Source organism: Neltuma alba, unplaced genomic scaffold (genome assembly GCF_004799145.2).
Source record: "Neltuma alba isolate B1F8T4 unplaced genomic scaffold, ASM479914v2 tig00003524_pilon, whole genome shotgun sequence".
Taxonomy (NCBI): domain Eukaryota; kingdom Viridiplantae; phylum Streptophyta; class Magnoliopsida; order Fabales; family Fabaceae; genus Neltuma; species Neltuma alba.
The window spans coordinates 49,373-68,154 of NW_021633313.1; the positions used below are offsets into that span (position 1 = coordinate 49,373).

The 18,782-nt window shown below is 33.6% G+C and overlaps 1 protein-coding gene across 1 annotated transcript; it reads right to left on the bottom strand.

The window, feature by feature from the left end:
• Positions 1-7,105: 7,105 nt before the first annotated feature.
• On the bottom strand, positions 7,106-18,388 carry LOC114741767 (LRR receptor-like serine/threonine-protein kinase GSO1). The gene is made up of 2 exons (XM_028930025.1): positions 18,199-18,388; positions 7,106-7,881 (listed from the first exon to the last, which is right to left on the bottom strand). Exons 1-2 carry the CDS (start codon positions 18,386-18,388, stop codon positions 7,106-7,108), a joined length of 966 nt encoding a protein of 321 aa, XP_028785858.1.
• Positions 18,389-18,782: the final 394 nt, after the last annotated feature.

Consider the following 18,782-nt stretch of genomic DNA (forward strand, 5'->3'; position numbering starts at 1 on the left):
CAAGTTGCTGGTTAGACAAAGCCCAAACATAATCAAGAGAAGTGGGTCCTACTTCAAATCTTTAGTAGTTGATTGACACCTGAATCCAAATATGAATTAAATGCTGTTACAAATGGAGGAATTACCAAGCAACCAATGAACCATGTTTGGAGTTGCTTGGACGACTTGGCTGCTAATTACATTCAGAATAGTAATGAACAAAAACAAGTGAAATCTGTAGAAAATGCCGCTGGTGACTCTTCTTCACAAGTGATAGCTATGCTCAATACTCTTAACAAAAGATTTGACCACTTAGAAGCACGAGTTGACAAATCCAATAGAGGACAACTAGGGGTTAATGCCATATACACCCCATGCGATTACTGCGGAGATGGACATGCTTCTGAACAGTGCCCTACGTTTCAACAAGTAGAGCCAGTGAACTATGCTGGAAATTTTTGGGGTAATAATCAGAACAACCATTATGCCAACACTTACAACCCAGGATTAAGGAATCACCCTAACTTGTCTTGGAAACACAGTTCAATACTGGATCAAGTGTCAACTTCTGGTGTAAGGCAAGTCTCACCTCCTGGATTTTCTCAATTGGGAAGGCAACATATCCCTAACCAAGTGCCCAAGGTTGATTTAGAGGAAATGATGGCTAAGCTCAGTCTTCTCAAATTAAAAGTAATCAAGAGCAAGCCAACATTAATGCAAGAGTAGACTCATCACTTAGGAATCTTGAGGTGCAAATGGGGCAAATCACAACTGCTATGAATGCGCTTCAACAAGGAGGGTTACCAAGCAATACTGTACCTAATCCTCGTAAAGATGGTAAAGAGGAGTGCAACGCGATCACCTTGAGGAGTGGTAAGCAATTACTTGATATATCTCCTAAGGCATCGAAGTCAAAACAAACAACTGAGGTACGTTCTGAGCCTAGCAAAAATGAACCAATTGTTGATGAGAATGAAATTAATGGTGTGACTAGTAAGAAGAAGACAGCTGAGCGTCCTAAAGTGGTGCCACCACTTCCTTTCCCTCAAGTTTTTCAGAAGCAGGTTGAAGATCAATAATACTCTAAGTTTCTGGAAATCTTCAAGCAACTTCATATAAATATTCCTTTTTCTGAGGCATTAGAGCACATGCCCAAATATGCCAAGTTTCTCAAGGATATGTTAAGCAAGAAGAGACGACTTACTGAGTATGCAACCAGTATAATTAAGCCCCACATCCCTCTGAAGTGTAAGGATCTTGGTTCTTTTTCTATCCCATGCTTAATTGGGGAACAATTTAAAGGCTGTGCACTATGTGACTTGGGGTCTGATGTGAACCTTATGCCTCTCTCTATTTTTAAGAAGCTCCATTTAGGAGAAGCTAGTCCTACAACTGTTACACTTTAGTTAGCGAACAGAAGCCTCTCATATCCATACGGCATCATTGAGGATGTACTGGTGAAAGTTGAATCATTCATATATCCTACTGATTTTATCATCATTGACATTGAAGAGGATAAAGAGATTCCACTAATTGTTGGAAGACCATTTATGGCTACGGCAAAAGCATTAGTGGATGTAGAGAAAGGGACAATAAGTCTATGCTTTGGTGATGAGCAAATCACTTTCAATATGGAGAAAATAATGAAGCATCCAAATATAGTGGAGTAATGTGCAAGTATTTTGGTGATAGATAAGTTGATTCAAGAGGAGTTGGATTCGTTTGCTAATAATGACCCGCTCCAAACATTGTTAGCTAAAATTGATATTGGGGAGGATATTAGCCAAGGGCAAATTGGGCATGTTTTGAGCACCTCTACAACATTCACTGAGAGATATTGGCAATTTGAATCCTTAGGGCTAGAATCATGAACGACTCCAATTCTTAAACCTTCTTTAGAGCAACCCCCAATGTTAGAGTTGAAGCCACTTCCGTCCCATCTAAAGGATGCATATTTGGGAAATTATGAAACATTACCAGTAGTAATTTCATCATCACTCTCAGTAGAGCAAGAGGAGCGGTTACTACAAGTGTTAAAGAATTATAAGAAGGCTATAGGATGGACAATAGCAGATATTAAGGGAATCAACCCTATCATAGTGATACATAAGATTCTACTCAAAGATAATCATAAGAAATCCATCCAACACCAAAGGAGGCTAAACCCTATGATGAAAGAAGTGGTAAAAAAGGAGGTTATTAAGTGGTTGGATGCTGGAATTATTTATCCTATTTCTGATAGCTCATGGGTTGGCCCGGTGCAATGTGTTCCTAAGAAAGGTGGCATGACGGTAATCACTAATGACCAAAACAAGCTCATCCCTACCCGAATAGTTACTGGTTGGCGAATTTGTATGGACTATAGAAAACTCAATGAAGCCACAAGAAAGGATCATTTTCCACTTCCTTTCATTGACCAAATGTTAGATCGATTAGCTGGCAAGGAATTCTTTTGCTTCCTGGATGGTTATTCAGGATAAATCAAATTGCCATACACCTAGATGACCAAGAGAAAACAACATTTACTTGTCCTTATGGCACTTTGCCTTTAGAAGAATGCCATTTGGTCTGTGCAATGCACCTGCTACTTTTCAAAGGTGTATGATGAGCTTATTCTCTGACATGATAGAAGAGAGCATAGAGGTGTTTATGGATGACTTTTCTATATTTAGTGAATCATTTGATAGTTGCTTACTGAACTTAGAGATGGTGTTGAAAAGATGTGAAGAGACACGCCTGGTACTTAATTGGGAAAAAAGTCACTTCATGGTCACTGAGGGAATTGTCTTAGGTCATAAGGTGTCAAAAAAAGGCTCAGAGGTAGATAGAGCAAAGACCTCTGTTATTGAGTAGCTTCCCCCTCCATCAAATGTGAAGGCTATGAGAAGTTTCTTAGGCCACGCTGGCTTTTATCGTCGATTTATCAAGGATTTTTCTAAGATCTCCAAGCCACTCTGTCAGCTACTTGAGAAAGATGCACCCCTCAACTTTGATCAAGATTGTTTGAAAGCTTTTGAAGAGCTTAAGAGATGATTGATATCTGCTCCGATCATTGTTGCTCCTAATTGGTCATTACCGTTTGAGGTGATGTGTGATGCAAGCGACTATGCGGTTGGAGCTGTTCTTGGGCAAAGGAAGGGAAATGTATTTCATCCAATTTACTATGCCAGTAAGACTCTAACAAGAGCTCAGGTAAATTACACCACTATTGAAAAAGAGCTATTGGCTATAGTGTTTGCTTTTGATGAGTTTAGAGCTTACTTGATGGGTGTTAAAATTACTATCTTTACTGATCATGCTGCAATCAAATATCTAATAAGTAAAAAAGAGTCTAAGCCTAGGTTAATTAGATGGATCTTATTGTTGCAAGAATATGACATTCAAATAATTGATAGGAAAGGTTGTGAAAATCATGTTGCTGATCATTTGTCTAGGTTAGAGAATGAGAAAGATGAAAATGAGATTAATGATAGCTTTCCTGATGAACATGTGTTTGTTATTACCTGCACTGAATTGCCTTGGTATGCTGATTATGTGAATTTTCTGGTCTGTGGTGTTCTTCCACCTAATGTCAATTCATATCACAAGAAAAAGTTTTTGCATTATGTGAAGTTATATGTGTGGGATGAACCTTTCTTGTATAAGAGATGTGCTGATCAGGTTTTGAGAAAGTGTGTGCCGCAAAATGAACAATTTGAAATTTTATCTGCTTGCCATGATGCTCCTTACAAAGGCCATTTTAATGGTAACCGTACTGCTTGTAAGATTTTGCAATGTGGATACTATTGGCCTACTCTCTTTAAAGATGCATATGCTTTTGTTTCTTATTGTGATACATGTCAAAGAACAGGTAACATATCAAAAAGGGATGAAATGCCCCAAACAAGTATTCTTGAGGTAGAGTTATTTGATGTTTGGGGAATTGATTTTATGGGGCCTTTTACTTCATCTAGAGGACATCAATATATTCTAGTTGTTGTTGATTATGTGAGTAAGTGGGTTGAGGCTAGGCATGCCATACTAATGATGCTAGTACGATTGTGCAATTTTTGAAAAAGAACATTTTTACTTGTTTTGGCACACCGAAAGCAATCATTAGTAATGGGGGGACTCATTTTAATAACAAATTATTTAAAAGTTTGCTTGCAAAATATGGAGTCACTCATAAAATGGCTTTGGCATACCATCCTCAAACCAATGGCCTATGTGAAGTATCAAATTAATCAGGGAAGTACTAGTTTCTTTCTTTTTATATTTTCTGCAACAGTGAGGACAATGTTTGATCTAAGTGTGGGGGGTGATCTAAGAAATTCAAGGGTTTAAGAATTTTGTTTAACTTGAATAATTTGGAAGGAAAAGAGGTATTTTGCTTTGATTTTGAGACTACGGGAATTTAAATAAGTATATCTTAAGAGCTAGTTGCATGAAGGGAAGTTGATTACATATATTGAAAGTTATGTGATGATGCATTGTTTAGCTTGATTGAGTTGAGTAAGATAGCATAACCTTGTTGGAAGGAATTTTGAGCTTGAACATTCAATTCTAGTGTGATTTTTTTCACTTGTTTCAACTTACTCTTCAGAATTTGTCTTAGTCCTGTTCACAACTACCTTACACATGTGAAATTCTTTAATATGATTGAGGCATTCATATTGCTAGCCAGCTAGACCAAATGGCCGACCATTTAACATATACATCCTTTGTTACCCCTTTGAGCCTGCTAGCCTTTTCTTTCATTCATTATTCATCACATAACACCTTTCATACAAGAATGCATTATTTATTTTATTTCAACCCACCCTACTTGGAGTATTATCATTAATCAATAACATTATGCAGTATTGTATCTTAATGATCATATAAAATGCATGTTAATAGCTAGGGTGTTAAGAAAAAAAATGCCAGAAAAAAAAAAGAAAATGAAGAAAAAAAAGAAAAGCCAAAAAAAAGAAGAGAGAGAAGCAAAAGACCATTCGGAAAAAAAAAGAAAAAAAAGAAAACAAGAGAAAAAAATATGAAAAAAAAGAGGAAAAAAAAACTCTTGCACCCTAATTACTTGATAAGAAGCTCATTTATCACTAAATACTGCATATATTTTTGCACTCCAAGTTAGTTTTCATCAATCCTTTCCATTAAATTCATGCATTCTTGAGAAATTATATCCATAGCCTATGCATTACAAGCCACAAAGTCCTCCTAATTATTGAATGCACATGTAACTGGTGGTAGGGAATTAGAACTACTACAAGCCTATGGTAGAGTAACTGAGCAAGTGAACTGAGTGAAAAAGAACCCCAATGCTAGTAAGTTGAGTGATACACTTTATTTTCTTGAGTGACTATCTTGCTTGAATTCAATCTTATTAAGCTTTGTATCTTAATATGAGTTTCTTTATAGGTGATTGATGACTTGGATTGTCAACTTGGTTCCTAAGTTATGTCTACTTTAATCTTTGAAGTCTTTTAGTCAATTCAATGTGTCTCTCTTCTTAACTACCTTCTTTGCGAGATTAAATTTTTGCCCAGGAGTGCAAAAGTCTAAGTGTGGGGGAATTTGATAATGATTATTTTTATAATTAAATAGGTATTGATTTTGAAATATATTTAGTGAAATCTGTGGATAATTTATACCTATTTAACAATATTTTATTAATGTATCTTCTTTTAAATTAATTATAAGATAAAAGATGATTTTGCATAAAATCTACTCAAATCTTTTATTATTTTTAATGCAGGAGATATAAAATTATTGAGAGAAGAAAATATCACAAATAAAAGATGAGACAAAAAGAAGCAACATATGCAGCAAATAATATATATATATATATATATATATATATATATATATATTCACATCACGTATGAGAATCAAAGGCGTGAAGAGGGGAGAAAAGAAGAAGCCGTGGGTCCCGGTCAAGAATCAAGGAATGAGTCAAATATAATATATTGTATTATATTGATTGAAGGAAACAAGGAACCGTGATATTAAGCACAACATCATGAAATAAGATAACATATTATATTCTGTTGGATATATCCGGATAGATATGTATAGGAGGCGGTGGATTCAATTGAGAGAAGACGCGCAACACTTATAAATAGGAACCAGGGATAGCAGCAAGGGGGTATCTCGACTTCTTCGTGCTATTGTCAGAGGCAGCAAGAGCTGAAGACAGAGAAGAAGCAGCGAGTAGAGAGCAGTGGAGTCCATTCGTAAATCTCTTCACTGTGACGGTAGTGAGGAATTGGGACGAACGGTCTTAGCGGGAACGCGAATTTAGTAGGACAGCAGCAAAGCTTCGATATCTGATTCTTCATTCTTTTCTTCCGGCGACAGCAGCTAAAGAAAGAAGGATTATACACCGTTTTGCTCTCTACTCTTCATCTTTCTCTTCTGTTATTTCATTCTGAATATTTATCTTTCACGTTATGGATTTTATTTTGGCCATGTGTGGCTAGTTCTTTTCTTTAATCTGGAGTAGCTATGAACTTACTTATGGATTAGACTTTTTCTCATTTAATGAATTATGCTTGATGTTAATTTGGTTACTTAATCTTGGTTTAATATATCTATTTAATGTTTGGCCATCATTAAATATGAGTTTGAGCATTAAGGTTAGCCTTGACGAAGGAAATCTTAAGTAGGCCCTAAGATTGAGTAATATGGGCTTAGATTTTTATCTAAGTTGCGAGTAGAATAGAAATATACCTAGGAGCCCCATATAATTGATGAAGAGTGAAATCAATTTATCCTCTTAAGTATTTGAGTTAGACATAACCTTATTACTTAGAAGAGGGTTATAAGTGGATCGAAAGACGTACACTTTTAGCTATAAATACTCTAGATTAACTAAATTAACATTGAGACTAATTAGTTAAATAAAAAGCAAAAGTCTATGAAACTAGTAAGGGATTAGTAACTCTAGGTTGCCTTTAATATTGAATTTTTTTCTATCTTTATTCTTTTTATCCGATCATTCATAATTTAGCTTAATTAACTTAATTGAAAACAGGAACTTCAATGCCTAAACACTATTTTGTCTAATTCTCTATGGGAACGATACTCTATACTTACTCTTTATTACCTGATCGACACGTGCACTTGCGTCATTCACAAATTGTGTGCATCACCCCGTCAAGTTATTATCACTAAAATCTAGTTCCTCCAAATTCAAGAGTTGTCCAAGACTTATAGGAAGAGCACCACTCAAGTGATTAGACCTGACAATAAAGGTTTTCAAGGATGACAGATTTCCCAAAGTCGAAGGAACGGGGCCAGAAAAGAAATTTTCACTGAGATCGAGAAGTTGTAAATGTTCAAGTTGTCCTAACCAGTCGGGAATTGGCCCACTGAGTCTATTGTCCCCCACAGACAATTCTTGTGTTTTCCGGAGGTTCAATAAACCCTCTGGGAACCCCCCTCCGAAATAATTTGAGCGCAGGTTGAGAACAGCGACACCACTAAGATTGAACAACCGGTTGGGAAAGAAGTCACAGCTAAATTCATTACTAGTGAGGATAAGAACCTCAAGCGAAGTAAAATTGATAAACTGGAGAGATGGATTTATGTTTCTAAGCTGACAACTTTCCAAATATAGCTCTGTGAGGGAGGGAAGTAGAGTTGCTAATTGAAGCCAGTCAAGTTCTCCTTGAAGATTTATCCCACTGAAGTCAAGATATTCCAAGAAGGGAACACAAGAAAGCCAATGAAGATTATCAAAGTGAAGATCTTCATTATTGGATAAACTGAGATAATGAAGATTGGAAGAATTTTGGCGTTCAACCAGAGATAGGTTGGTAGAGTTTGTGATATCCACATGATCATTTTGGACAATAGCGCGGAAGTCATGATTGCTCAAATCCAAGTAATTAAGAAACTCAAGCAAAGATAGGTGGAGTTCACCTGTGAGACCGTGTGATCTCGTCTCTCCACAATCACAGCAAAAAGATTGTAAAGGACAAGGGAGACTGAGCTCGATGACTCTGCCGCTGGTGTTGTCACGCCGAACTCCTTCCTATTCACAACAATCTCGCTCGTCGGACCAGGTGGAGAGGATGGCTGACGGATCGACAAGGCTGTGTTTGAAGTTTAGGAGAAGGTGATCGTCTCTTTCATTGCACAGCATCGCGCCTTTGCGTGAAGATTGTTTTTAAGAGCGACGAAAATTTGTACCACTTCTTCACAAATTGGTTCAACTACGTGACTTGAAAAAAGAATTGGTGAAGTGTATTGATCAAGTTGATTAGTATATTTTTTTAATTTATTCATATGGAGCAACCATACTAGGCATTTGTGGACACTAATTCAGTACGCGTGCAGAAGGTAAAGGGTTCAGACCAAACCACCGCTTCTTTCCAAATTGGTTCAAATGGTGAGAAGGTGGATGACAAGATCAATGACGTGGTGACTCACTATAATGGACATGCGGTGGCATGGCAAAGAGGAGGTGGCGATAGGCCGACAGCCAACGAGGGACACATCTTTAATTTATTCAATTATTTTTAAGAACCAAGAAAATTTGCTGCCAACTCAGGTGAAGTTTATCTCTAGTTTTCTATTAGATAACTTTGGTTTTTCCTCCCATATTCTTTTTTAAGAGAAAACAACACTAAAGAAAATGCGAACATTGCTGAGAGAATTTTTGTTCATCTTGATTTTGTGAGGAAAATCCGCGATGAAAACATTGTTTTCTGGAAGGAAAAGAGTATCTAGTGATCAAAAAATCGGGAAAAATACGGGGGGAACTGCATGCACCCACTTTGAAGTACTACAAAGGAGTTTGGCAACCCCTCACAATCACTTTAAAAAAGTATTTTTATACAAGGTGAAATAAAACTCATTTTACATACTTTACATGCCGTAAAATCACTTCAAAAAAACTGTTTGTCCTATTTTACATAAATTAAAAAATGATTTCACACAATGGAAAATTGAAAAGCATATAAAAGTTGTTCCTATTTTCAATTTTGTAAAGCATTTTTTGTTTGCTTTACAAAACATTTGACTAAAAATTAATTATCAAACAAGTTTTTTTATTTTTAATTTTTTCCTGAGAAACCAAAAAATTGTTTGGAAAGGGGAAACTAGACAAGGACTAAGTCTTCTTTCCAACTAGTATATTTATTTGATTAATTTTCTTAGTTTTTTTCTCTATCTGGTTAGTCATCCAGGTGGGTTCATCAATGTCGCAAGAAAATAAAAACAAATATGTGAATATGATTCTAGGTGATGCATTTTTCATATTTAATTTAATGGATAAATTATCTAAACTTTCTTTTGAAATGTATGGAAAAAGGGAGGTTGATAATAGTTTTAAAAAAAGAATGAACCCGTGGTTTATCGTATATTCACGTAGTTTGCTTTTTGTCATATTTTATGCTTCCATTTAATTCGCGTAAGCTTTACTTCCTCGAACTTCACTGTTTGAGTCAAAGTCGCCGCATGGATAAGAATGAAAAGCTATATATTTAATTAGGGCAAGTTAAACGAATAATTAAATGGATGGATGAGATTTTATATATATATATATATATGGGTCAAGACAATTTGTTTTGTCATTTTGATCATTCTACGCCACCTCTGCCATGGTTGTTACCAGTAGTTTTCATATAGTATCAAAGAATACCCACACTGAATTAAAATAGAGCTAGAATAATTTGAAATATAATCACCTTGAAGCAAGCTTTAATCTCTTGGAAGCGTAGCATGAAGAAGATGTTGGAGACAATAACAATCCACTCGAGCCAAGAGTCATTCATTCTCAGAAAGGCTAGGGCAACACACACACGTATATAATTGTGACGATATCAAATTTCTCCATATCAAACTTAAATAAGATTGGATACCTTCAAAAAAATATTTCAAACCTAATACGGTCTATTCGACTTGATCCAGTTCCATTTAATTAAAGTACATAAACAATTACTTAATATGAGTTCAATATATAACTAAAATATGCTCAATAAATTAATACTAATCCACAAAATAATTCCAATATAGACCCCCTGAAAACGAAAGAAATAAAAAGTTAAAAAATGGGTATGTTTAGTCTGACAAAACGATCTCCGTATAGTCATTTAAGTTTATTTATCTGTGAAGATAATAAAATTGAAAATGCGATGCATAATTCTTACCAAACTTGACTATAGTGTCCATTGTATATGTTTAAGAAAAAATTACGATGAGGTTTCAAAAAACGAAATGTAATCATAAACAATTTTTAATAATAAGTGAATATCATGAACCTACTATCATTTGTTATGCTCAAAGTTGTTAATGTTTACAGCTCATTTGTTATAAGACTTTCAATAATTATAATTAGGAAATGTGGATCCCTGTACATTTATTAATCCAGGTCTTTTTTCCCACTATCTTTATATCGTTAATTTTCTTAACATGTTCCCTATCAATTACTACGTGGTGAGCTAGCAGGAGTGCGTCATGCATGCAAACTTTGTCTAATAGTCAGTGGTAGTAGTGGTAGACAAAGAAACTAATGAACCAACACAAACCAATTAAAAAAGAGCAAGTAGTGCTGGCAAAAAGAAAAAACGCGAGTAGTAAAGCTTAATTACCACGCTAATAAAAATGAAGCGTCAAACACGAAAATTAGTGAATGATGGTACTTTTAGAAGATAATAAGCCTAGATTAATTATTAGTGGATGAAAAGGTTTAGAGTTTAGACGCGTCTATTTTACTTCAGAGCTATCTATTATATTGTCTGAATAAAAGGATCCAAGAAAAATAAGTGAAGGTAAATAGAATAGTCGTCGCAGAATATCAAAGGTGAAATCTAGGCCAATAAATAGCTACCGTTGAGGGCAATCCCTCCTACATACAGCAAACCATACATAGTGAGTTATCATGGAAACCTCATTCTCCCATAGCTCTATTGCCAATCTTTTGCTTCTATGTAATGCCACGAAAAAGAACGCCATCTTCTCTTAAACTTCAGACACACTCTTGTAGATCCCTCGACCATTCTCTCCGATTGGACCCGTGAGCGAGATTGCGGTGAATGGGCCGGAGTTCAGTGCGACAACACCACATGAGATTGTGAAAATGTGTGGTCGTACCGGACTCCTGTCATGGTATTGTTTGGATTTGGTAAGGAATGAACCCAGAAATCAAAGTGGACTGTTCCAAACAAAAAGAAATCAAAGTGGCCCAAGTTAGTAGAAAGTAAGGGCAAAAAAAACAAAGTTACGCCATGAGGGTGACTTTAGATTTAGGGCATTTGGATTCCTCCAAGAAAATTATTTTACATTTTACGAGATCAAACCCTTTTTTTCCTTGAAATATTTACTTTATATAATGTAAAATCATTTCAAAAAAAAAAACTTAAACCAAATACTCTTACATAAATATTTTGTGAATAACCTTTTCCGTAGGCTATAGTTCTTGAGACTGGACTTTCTTTTCTTTTTTTTTCTGTTTGTTGCTCTCCTTCACCATGATTCATTATTTCTATAATCCAATAGCTATATAAATTGTGTAGGACCATTGATTTTTTTTCCAAGTATATCATAGTATCATTTGCATCTAAAATAAGTGGAAGACTTTTCTATGTTGAATTGGTTTGCAGAGGGCAAAGCAAATTGACTTGACCCATCATCAAATAGGGGACCATTTGAGAGAGTCTCACTCATGACAATGTATTAATGGCTCAAATTTTATGGCTACCTCATCTTTGTTTTTGACACTCCTTACACGAAGAATATTGATCACCGTCATATTAATTTATTCAAATATAAGCCGTTTGTGTACGTGTGCGCTACAACTGGAATCATATAAATGAAGTATTGACAAGTTATGAAAAGACCATAATTCTTAAACTGAATGTCATGAATGAATGATGATCGAAAAGGTCATTATGACAAAAATATAAAATTCCAATATGGTGGAATCATTTTTCCATCCAGTGAAAGAGATCTTTGTGAGACTTTTCAATAATATATGGAATTTTTGAGGGGGGAAAAACAAATTTGTTGTCTATTTAGATTGAAATCAATTTTTCATTTATGCCATTTGAAAAAAAAAATTTACTCTTATATATAGTTGATGTCTTCATGAGTATCTTTGCTATTTTCTGCGTGTCTCAGAATTGACGCAACTTTTTTCAAGGGTTCGATACAGAAGATGGGGGGAAATTTTCTTTATACACACAAAAGCCCTAAGTGTATTTATATATACGCAGTAAGTTTAATTCTTTTCAAACTTTTAATCTCAACAATAAATAATTTTGTTGAAAAATTATAATCTAAACGATTGATATAAACTTTTGTCCCTCTGATTTGCTCTCCAAAAACCTTTGCCTTGGTCTTGCTGATCTACTTTTGGTTTGGGGAAAAAAAGTTGGAAGGAAAGAAGATAGGAGAAAGGAAGATGGAGAGAAACGGTTATGATCCTTATTGAAAGAAACAAAACTGGAAGGACACCCTAACCCTCATATCAAACTTTAAAATCAAATTAAATGTCACAATGAAAATTACAATAACATTTAAAAAAAACTTTAACATCATTAAATAATTTAAAATCAAAATATTTAATAAAAATAGTTTTTATTAACATAATTGCTGATCTACTTTTAAAGTATTCACTTCCTTTTATCTTCCCATGTCATAGGTTATAGACTAAGGAAATGTTTAAATGGAAACCAAATCATGATTACAAGTGATGACAATATACGAAGTGTGTATGTAAGAGGAGTTTTATTTCAACTTGCATAAAAACACTTTTTAAAAATGTTTTTTTAGTGAACCAAACATCCCAAGTCTTGATTTTCTCTCTCTGGCACACATTTGGTGAAACTTATAATTTTGTATTATGTCACTGCCAATTAGCGTATATATTGAAAATTTAAACCACAAAAAAAAAAGATTTTGTTCACAAAAATACAAAAAAAACAACCATTAAGTTTATACACATCATGTAAATAGTTTCCAAAACTTTTCAAATAAAAAAAGTTTGCATTTCATATGTCAAAAATTTTATGTAGTAAACTCCCACCTATTTTTAACACCAAATTGTAAACTAAAAGTTTGAAAATAAAGTAAAAGTTAGAAGGGAGAATTGCATAAAAAGAAATTTAAGATTACCAAATACCAAATAAAAATTTTATTAAAAAATTGTTGTTATTTGCAAATTTAGTATTATTAAAACTAAATAAAGTGCTGTTATCAAACCTGATTTGGGATTTAATAATTTCAAGCTTAAAATTTTTCCAAATTAAAAAAATAACCCCGATTTCATGTACGCCAATTCCTACCCATGAAAAATAGAGAGAAAAGATCGCTTCCTAGGAAAATTATGTTGAGAAAAAATGACTGAAGAAAAGATAAGTGGACCATAATAAACTTATGTATTTTTTGTGAGAACATTGAGTATGCTGAATTTGGAAGGAAAAAACACGCTGATTTTGTAAATTTAAATTGAAATTTACCCTTAAAAAGGAAAAATATTTAGTAAAATCAAAGTCTTCCAATTGCTTGGTTTTGGCTTAAACTGGTGATGTGAAATGGAAAGGCGGGAGGAAGAGATCAGAAAGGGAAAAAGGGAGAAGGGAAGAGATAGAAGAAATTGGAACAGGAAAGAAAACCAGAAAAAAAAAATGATAACTGTTAATCTGATTTAATATTTAAGTCTATTTTGCCGTAGAATAAAAATCTAGATCTACCTATACTGAAATAATAATAAAAATGAAAATAATAATAACAACTAATTCTAAAAATAAAAATACCAATAAATCTAAATAAATTCTAAAAAATAATAAATCTAGATAATTTAAATATCCTATAAATATAATAAAATCATAATTATTTCTTATCCCATATGTCATCAACTGGACTCTTGTTTGAGTTCAACCTCTCCAACTATGACCCGTTTGCGAAAAGTCTTTGTTTACAGACTGAACTAATGCAAGACAAATAGATTTGTCGGTTACTTGACTAATTACAATTTGTATTATAAAATAAATTTTATATTTAGAACCGGAGAAATACTATTTACTTGTTATGCGACTTTTGAGCACTAGTATTTTTTCCTTGACACCTCGTAGTAATTTCTCATAAATTTATCCTCTTTCCTCCCGTTGAATCTAATCCAACCCATTTTTCCTGGCCCAAGGCTATTTAAATAGTTGAAGGCCCTTGGTCGTTTCCAGATATTCCAACTTTTTAATATTATTAACATTAATAAACCCATTCATTACATTTGATGTGTTGATTTCTTGGTCTATTGAAGCCTTTCGTTTTAATTGCTCTCCCACCAAAAACAAACCCAACACATGGCTCTTTTTCTCAGTTTGTTGCTGTTTGCACTCGTTTTCTCCTTTCCTATGATACACCGCGGCGGATTTGTTTCTCAAAATCTACCAATTCATTTGTCCACAAAGAAGCCCCGAAAACACAAATCAAGCACTTGTCACTGTTTGGATACAATCCATGAACACTAGTGCATGAGGATTTTACACACTGGTTCGTGTAAAAAATACGTGCATCGGTATTTTTCAAATAAGTAATAATTTTCGCAGACTTTTCACACCAGTTCTTATATTAACTGGCGCATGCAATCCGTGCAGAAAGGAAGAGAATTTTTTTTAGAAAAAAAATTAATTACTTTTTACATTGTTTATAAACTTAACAGTGATAGAAACCTTTTTAAAAAATAAATTAATTATTTTATACATCTTTTAAGCTTAACTGATCTAATTTTTAAAAAAAAATTGAAAAAAATTTAACTTTTTTACATTATTTTTATTGAGTATATACTCAGTACTTATTTTTTATTTTTTTATTGAGTCCATTTTTTCCTCCTTTTTTGACCAACACTATTGAATGATCAATTGATTTTTTTTTTAATGTGAAAAAAAATGTGGCAAGTGAAAGAAACTAGCTGTTAACCATTAATTTGCAGCCTAAACACGCGGATGCCTTCTTTTCAAAGTTGAATTGGTTTGTAGAGGACAAAGCAAACTGACTTGACCCATCAAGTAATAGGGGCCAAATTTCACGGCTACCTTATCTTTGTTCTGAAATTCCATGATTGAGCACTGATTTGTTCATCTTTATGACAAAGCCATGACATTAGTTGGCCAAAATTCTTTCATGGAAACTGTTAAATTATGTGATGTCATCAATAGTTTTTCCAAAATGACTGTATAATTTCATATGCTTTAAGTAATTTTTATTAGCCTAACAATATAATTAGCATGACTTTGGAACAAAAAAAAAAAGAATTGGTGAAGAGTATGGATCAAAGGTCGTTAATATATTTTCAATTTATTCGAATATATGTGACAACTGGAATTATACATAGATGAAGTTAACAAGAAGTTATGGAGCAAGACTATAATTTCTGAAGTGAATATGACATATGCCGGTCCATATGGGTTGATCCTTAGAATGGGCATTTGTGGACCCTAATTCAAGTGAAAAGATCTTTGCGAGACTTTTCAACATATGGAAATTTTGAGGGGAAAAAACAAATTTGTTCTCTATTTAGATTGAAACCAAATTTTCATTTACGCCATCTGAGTAAAAAATATAATCTTATAGTTGATAGTTTATGCCTTCATAAGTATCTTTGCTAATTTGTTTACCTTTATATATACGCGCGCGCACATTCTCCATGTATAATTTTTTATCTATGATAAATAATTTTATTGAAAAATTATAATCTCAAAAATCGATGGCCTTTTCTCTCTATGATTTGCTCGCTACGCCTCGTCTTCTTTGAATAGAAAGTTTTTCAAAAAAAAAAAAAAACGTTACCATTCATCTTCTTTGAATGGACGGGAGAAAAAACTGAAAAATAAATAATTAATTGATTAATTAAAATATATTTACCCTCTACTAAAATGCTTTATATTTAAAATCAAATTAAATTTAACAATGAAAAAAAATTATATTAAGAGCATCATTATGTCACTGCCCATTGGCATATTGAAAATTAAAAAAAAAAAAAGTTTACATTTCATTTTCCAGAAATTTTATGTAGTTAGCTCCCACTTATTTTCAACACCAATTTGTAAAGTAGAAGTTTGAAAATAAAATAAAAATTAGTAAAATAAACCTAATTCCACGTACGCTAATCCCTACATATGAAAAATCGGAAGAAAAAGACCCCTGCCAAGGAAATTTTCATTTAATTAATAATAATACTCACAACAATCTTTATACAATTAAATACTACATCCAATCCTTAACATAAGAGCTAGTTTGGCTTTCAATTTTAGTCCCAAATATAATATCTCAATTCATTTTTCTATCATATTTATCTATTTATTCCAAACTAGTTCTTGTAGTAATTACACATGTTAAATATTCTATCAAATAATGGTTCTAGCTAATACATATAATTAGCAAGGATATTTTATGAAAGAAAATATATATTTATTACAAATAACTAACACAACAAACTTTTTAATCTATTCAAATTAGTCAACTAACTCTTATATTAAGGACTGGATATAATATTTGTTAAAACCAAAACATACGTGCGACTGGACAAGTTTAATTTATTTAAATATGAGAAACAACGATCCATGTGAGTTGATGTTTAGAATAGGCACTTGTGGTCACTAATTCAAGAGAAAAGGCCAGGGTCATTATTAAGAGAAAAATATAAAATTCGAATATGGTGGAATATTTTTTTGCCCATCGAGTGAAAAAGATCTTTGTGACACTTTTGAATATGAGGAATTTTCAAGGTTAAAAAAAGGGTCGTTGTCTGTTTAAATTGAAATCAGCCATCCAATGACAAATTATGTTGAGAGAACAATGACTGAAGAAGAGACAAGTGGACAACAAACCCATTCATTCAGAGAACAATTGAGTATGCCAGATTTTTGAAGGGGAAAAACAAATTTTTTAATTTAAATTGAGATTTAACCTTAAAAGGAAAAATATTAGTAAAACAAAGTCTTTGATTGATGTTATGGCTTTGAAAAAAGGTCAGGGAAGCTTATATATAATCTTCACATTTCGCCTTAACATTTCTTGGGTGAGAAACAAAAACAAAAAAATGAAAACGGGGTTATATATGGACAAAGCCTGAGCCCAAACCCTTCTTTTCCAGCTTATCAGGGTCAGGACTAAAAGTCCGGTTACAGTAAAAAGTCCTAATTTTCACATCGCCCCCAGGGAAAAAATATAGGATTATTCGATAACCCGATAAACTAACCTATATTCTTGAATCTACTTCTGAGCTAGCATTTATAAGATTATGAGTTCAAATTTTATTATCAATGTAAAAAGTTTGTTGATCGATAATTTATAAATTTTCTCCCCCCTAAAGTCTAAATCTAGAGGCATATGCCTTGTCTCTGAGGTGAGTCCTGTGGACCTAATTACCTAAATTATTCTAAAAAAATTCTAAGAAAAATGACTAGTCTTTGTCCATTGTTATGTCATGAAGGAAAAACAAAAGCCAGTTATGCCAAGGATAGTGGATGGAATGGTCTAGACGCGTCTATCCTACATCAGAGAAAAGCCAGACCAGTTATGTCAAGAATTCTCTGCCATGGCAAACCTCTCGTTGTATATTCTCTTGCTTCATTTTTATTTTATTTCAATTTTTACTTCTAACACTATTAATATAATCATAAAAATATATGGTAATTATTAAACATCATTTGGTCAGGTTAGCTTCTCTTTTGTTCTACTAACAGAGAACATTTCGCTTGGAGAAAAAGACTGAGAAAACTTAGAAACAAAAGTTGTGGAGAGAAAATTTGCAGCCAACTCAAGTGAAGTTTATCTTTAGTTTTCTATCAGATATCTTTCGGTTTATTCTCTCACATTCTTTTTTTATAGAAATTTTGAAGAGAAAACATGACTAAAAGAAAATGCGAAAATTGCTGAGAGAACTTTTCTTCATCTCGATTTTGTGAGAAACAGCTGCGATGAAAACATTGTTTTGAATTAAACTTGAATTGAAAGTAAGCATACTGGAAAAGAGCACTTAGTTTCCAACTACATTTATTTGCTTAATTTTCTCTGCCTTTTCTCTATCTGGCGATTCATCCAGTTGGGATCATATCAACGTGGGGGAGGTCCCCTAATCTCAAATAAATTTAAGAAAATTAAAATAAACATGTGAATATAATTCTAGCTAATTTATTTTTGGACAAAACTTAGGTCCAGTTTATTAGGTCCATTATGTCCATTGCTCCAATAAAATTCTGCCACATGTATTATTATTCCACATTAGCACTTAACCCCAAACGTTCTTTCGAACCACCGTTAGTAGGCACCGTCGATGCTGCTGCTTCAGCTTCCTCTCTGACAAGTGCCCCTCCTGCCATTGGTCTCTCCCCTGTTCTTGGGAGATCAGCCCCTCTGGGCGTTCAGCACCACTTTCTTCTTCTCCGGCGAGAACACAACAGCGAGCACCCACAATCTTTGTCATGTTCTTCGACGGAAGACCTAGAGAAGAAGCTATTGAGAAGCAGCCAGATTCATCTTCTTCTTTAGCAACAGTGGTAGCCACAGGCTAAGCAAACTGCAGAAGCGACGACGATATGGTTGTGGGTTAAAATTTTCTTCTTTTTTTTCCCAGATTGCATAAGCTTCTTCTGCAATTCCGTAACTAGCCCCATAAGACAAAAATTTTCAAGGAAAAGGAGCCATTGTTTCTCTAGATTCCGACGACATTGTTTGTATTTCGATTAGGTTTCATTTCTAGAAATTTGGACAGCAAAATCAGGTCTTGTTTCTCTAGATTGTGAAAGATATGAGACCATATATGTCCAACAATATGCTTCGCTTCTGCTTTTTCCAGATTACGCCAAATCTACCTTCAA

Excerpts from the sequence above, each read along its gene's own strand:
- LOC114741767 (XM_028930025.1), bottom strand. The coding sequence starts at position 18,388 with ATGACAAAGATTGTGGGTGCTCGCTGTTGTGTTCTCGCCGGAGAAGAA. Across the intron at positions 7,882-18,198 it reads GGTTCGAAAGAACGTTTGGG|GTGAACTCCACCTATCTTTG; the intron begins GTTAAGTGCTAA and ends ACGGTCTCACAG.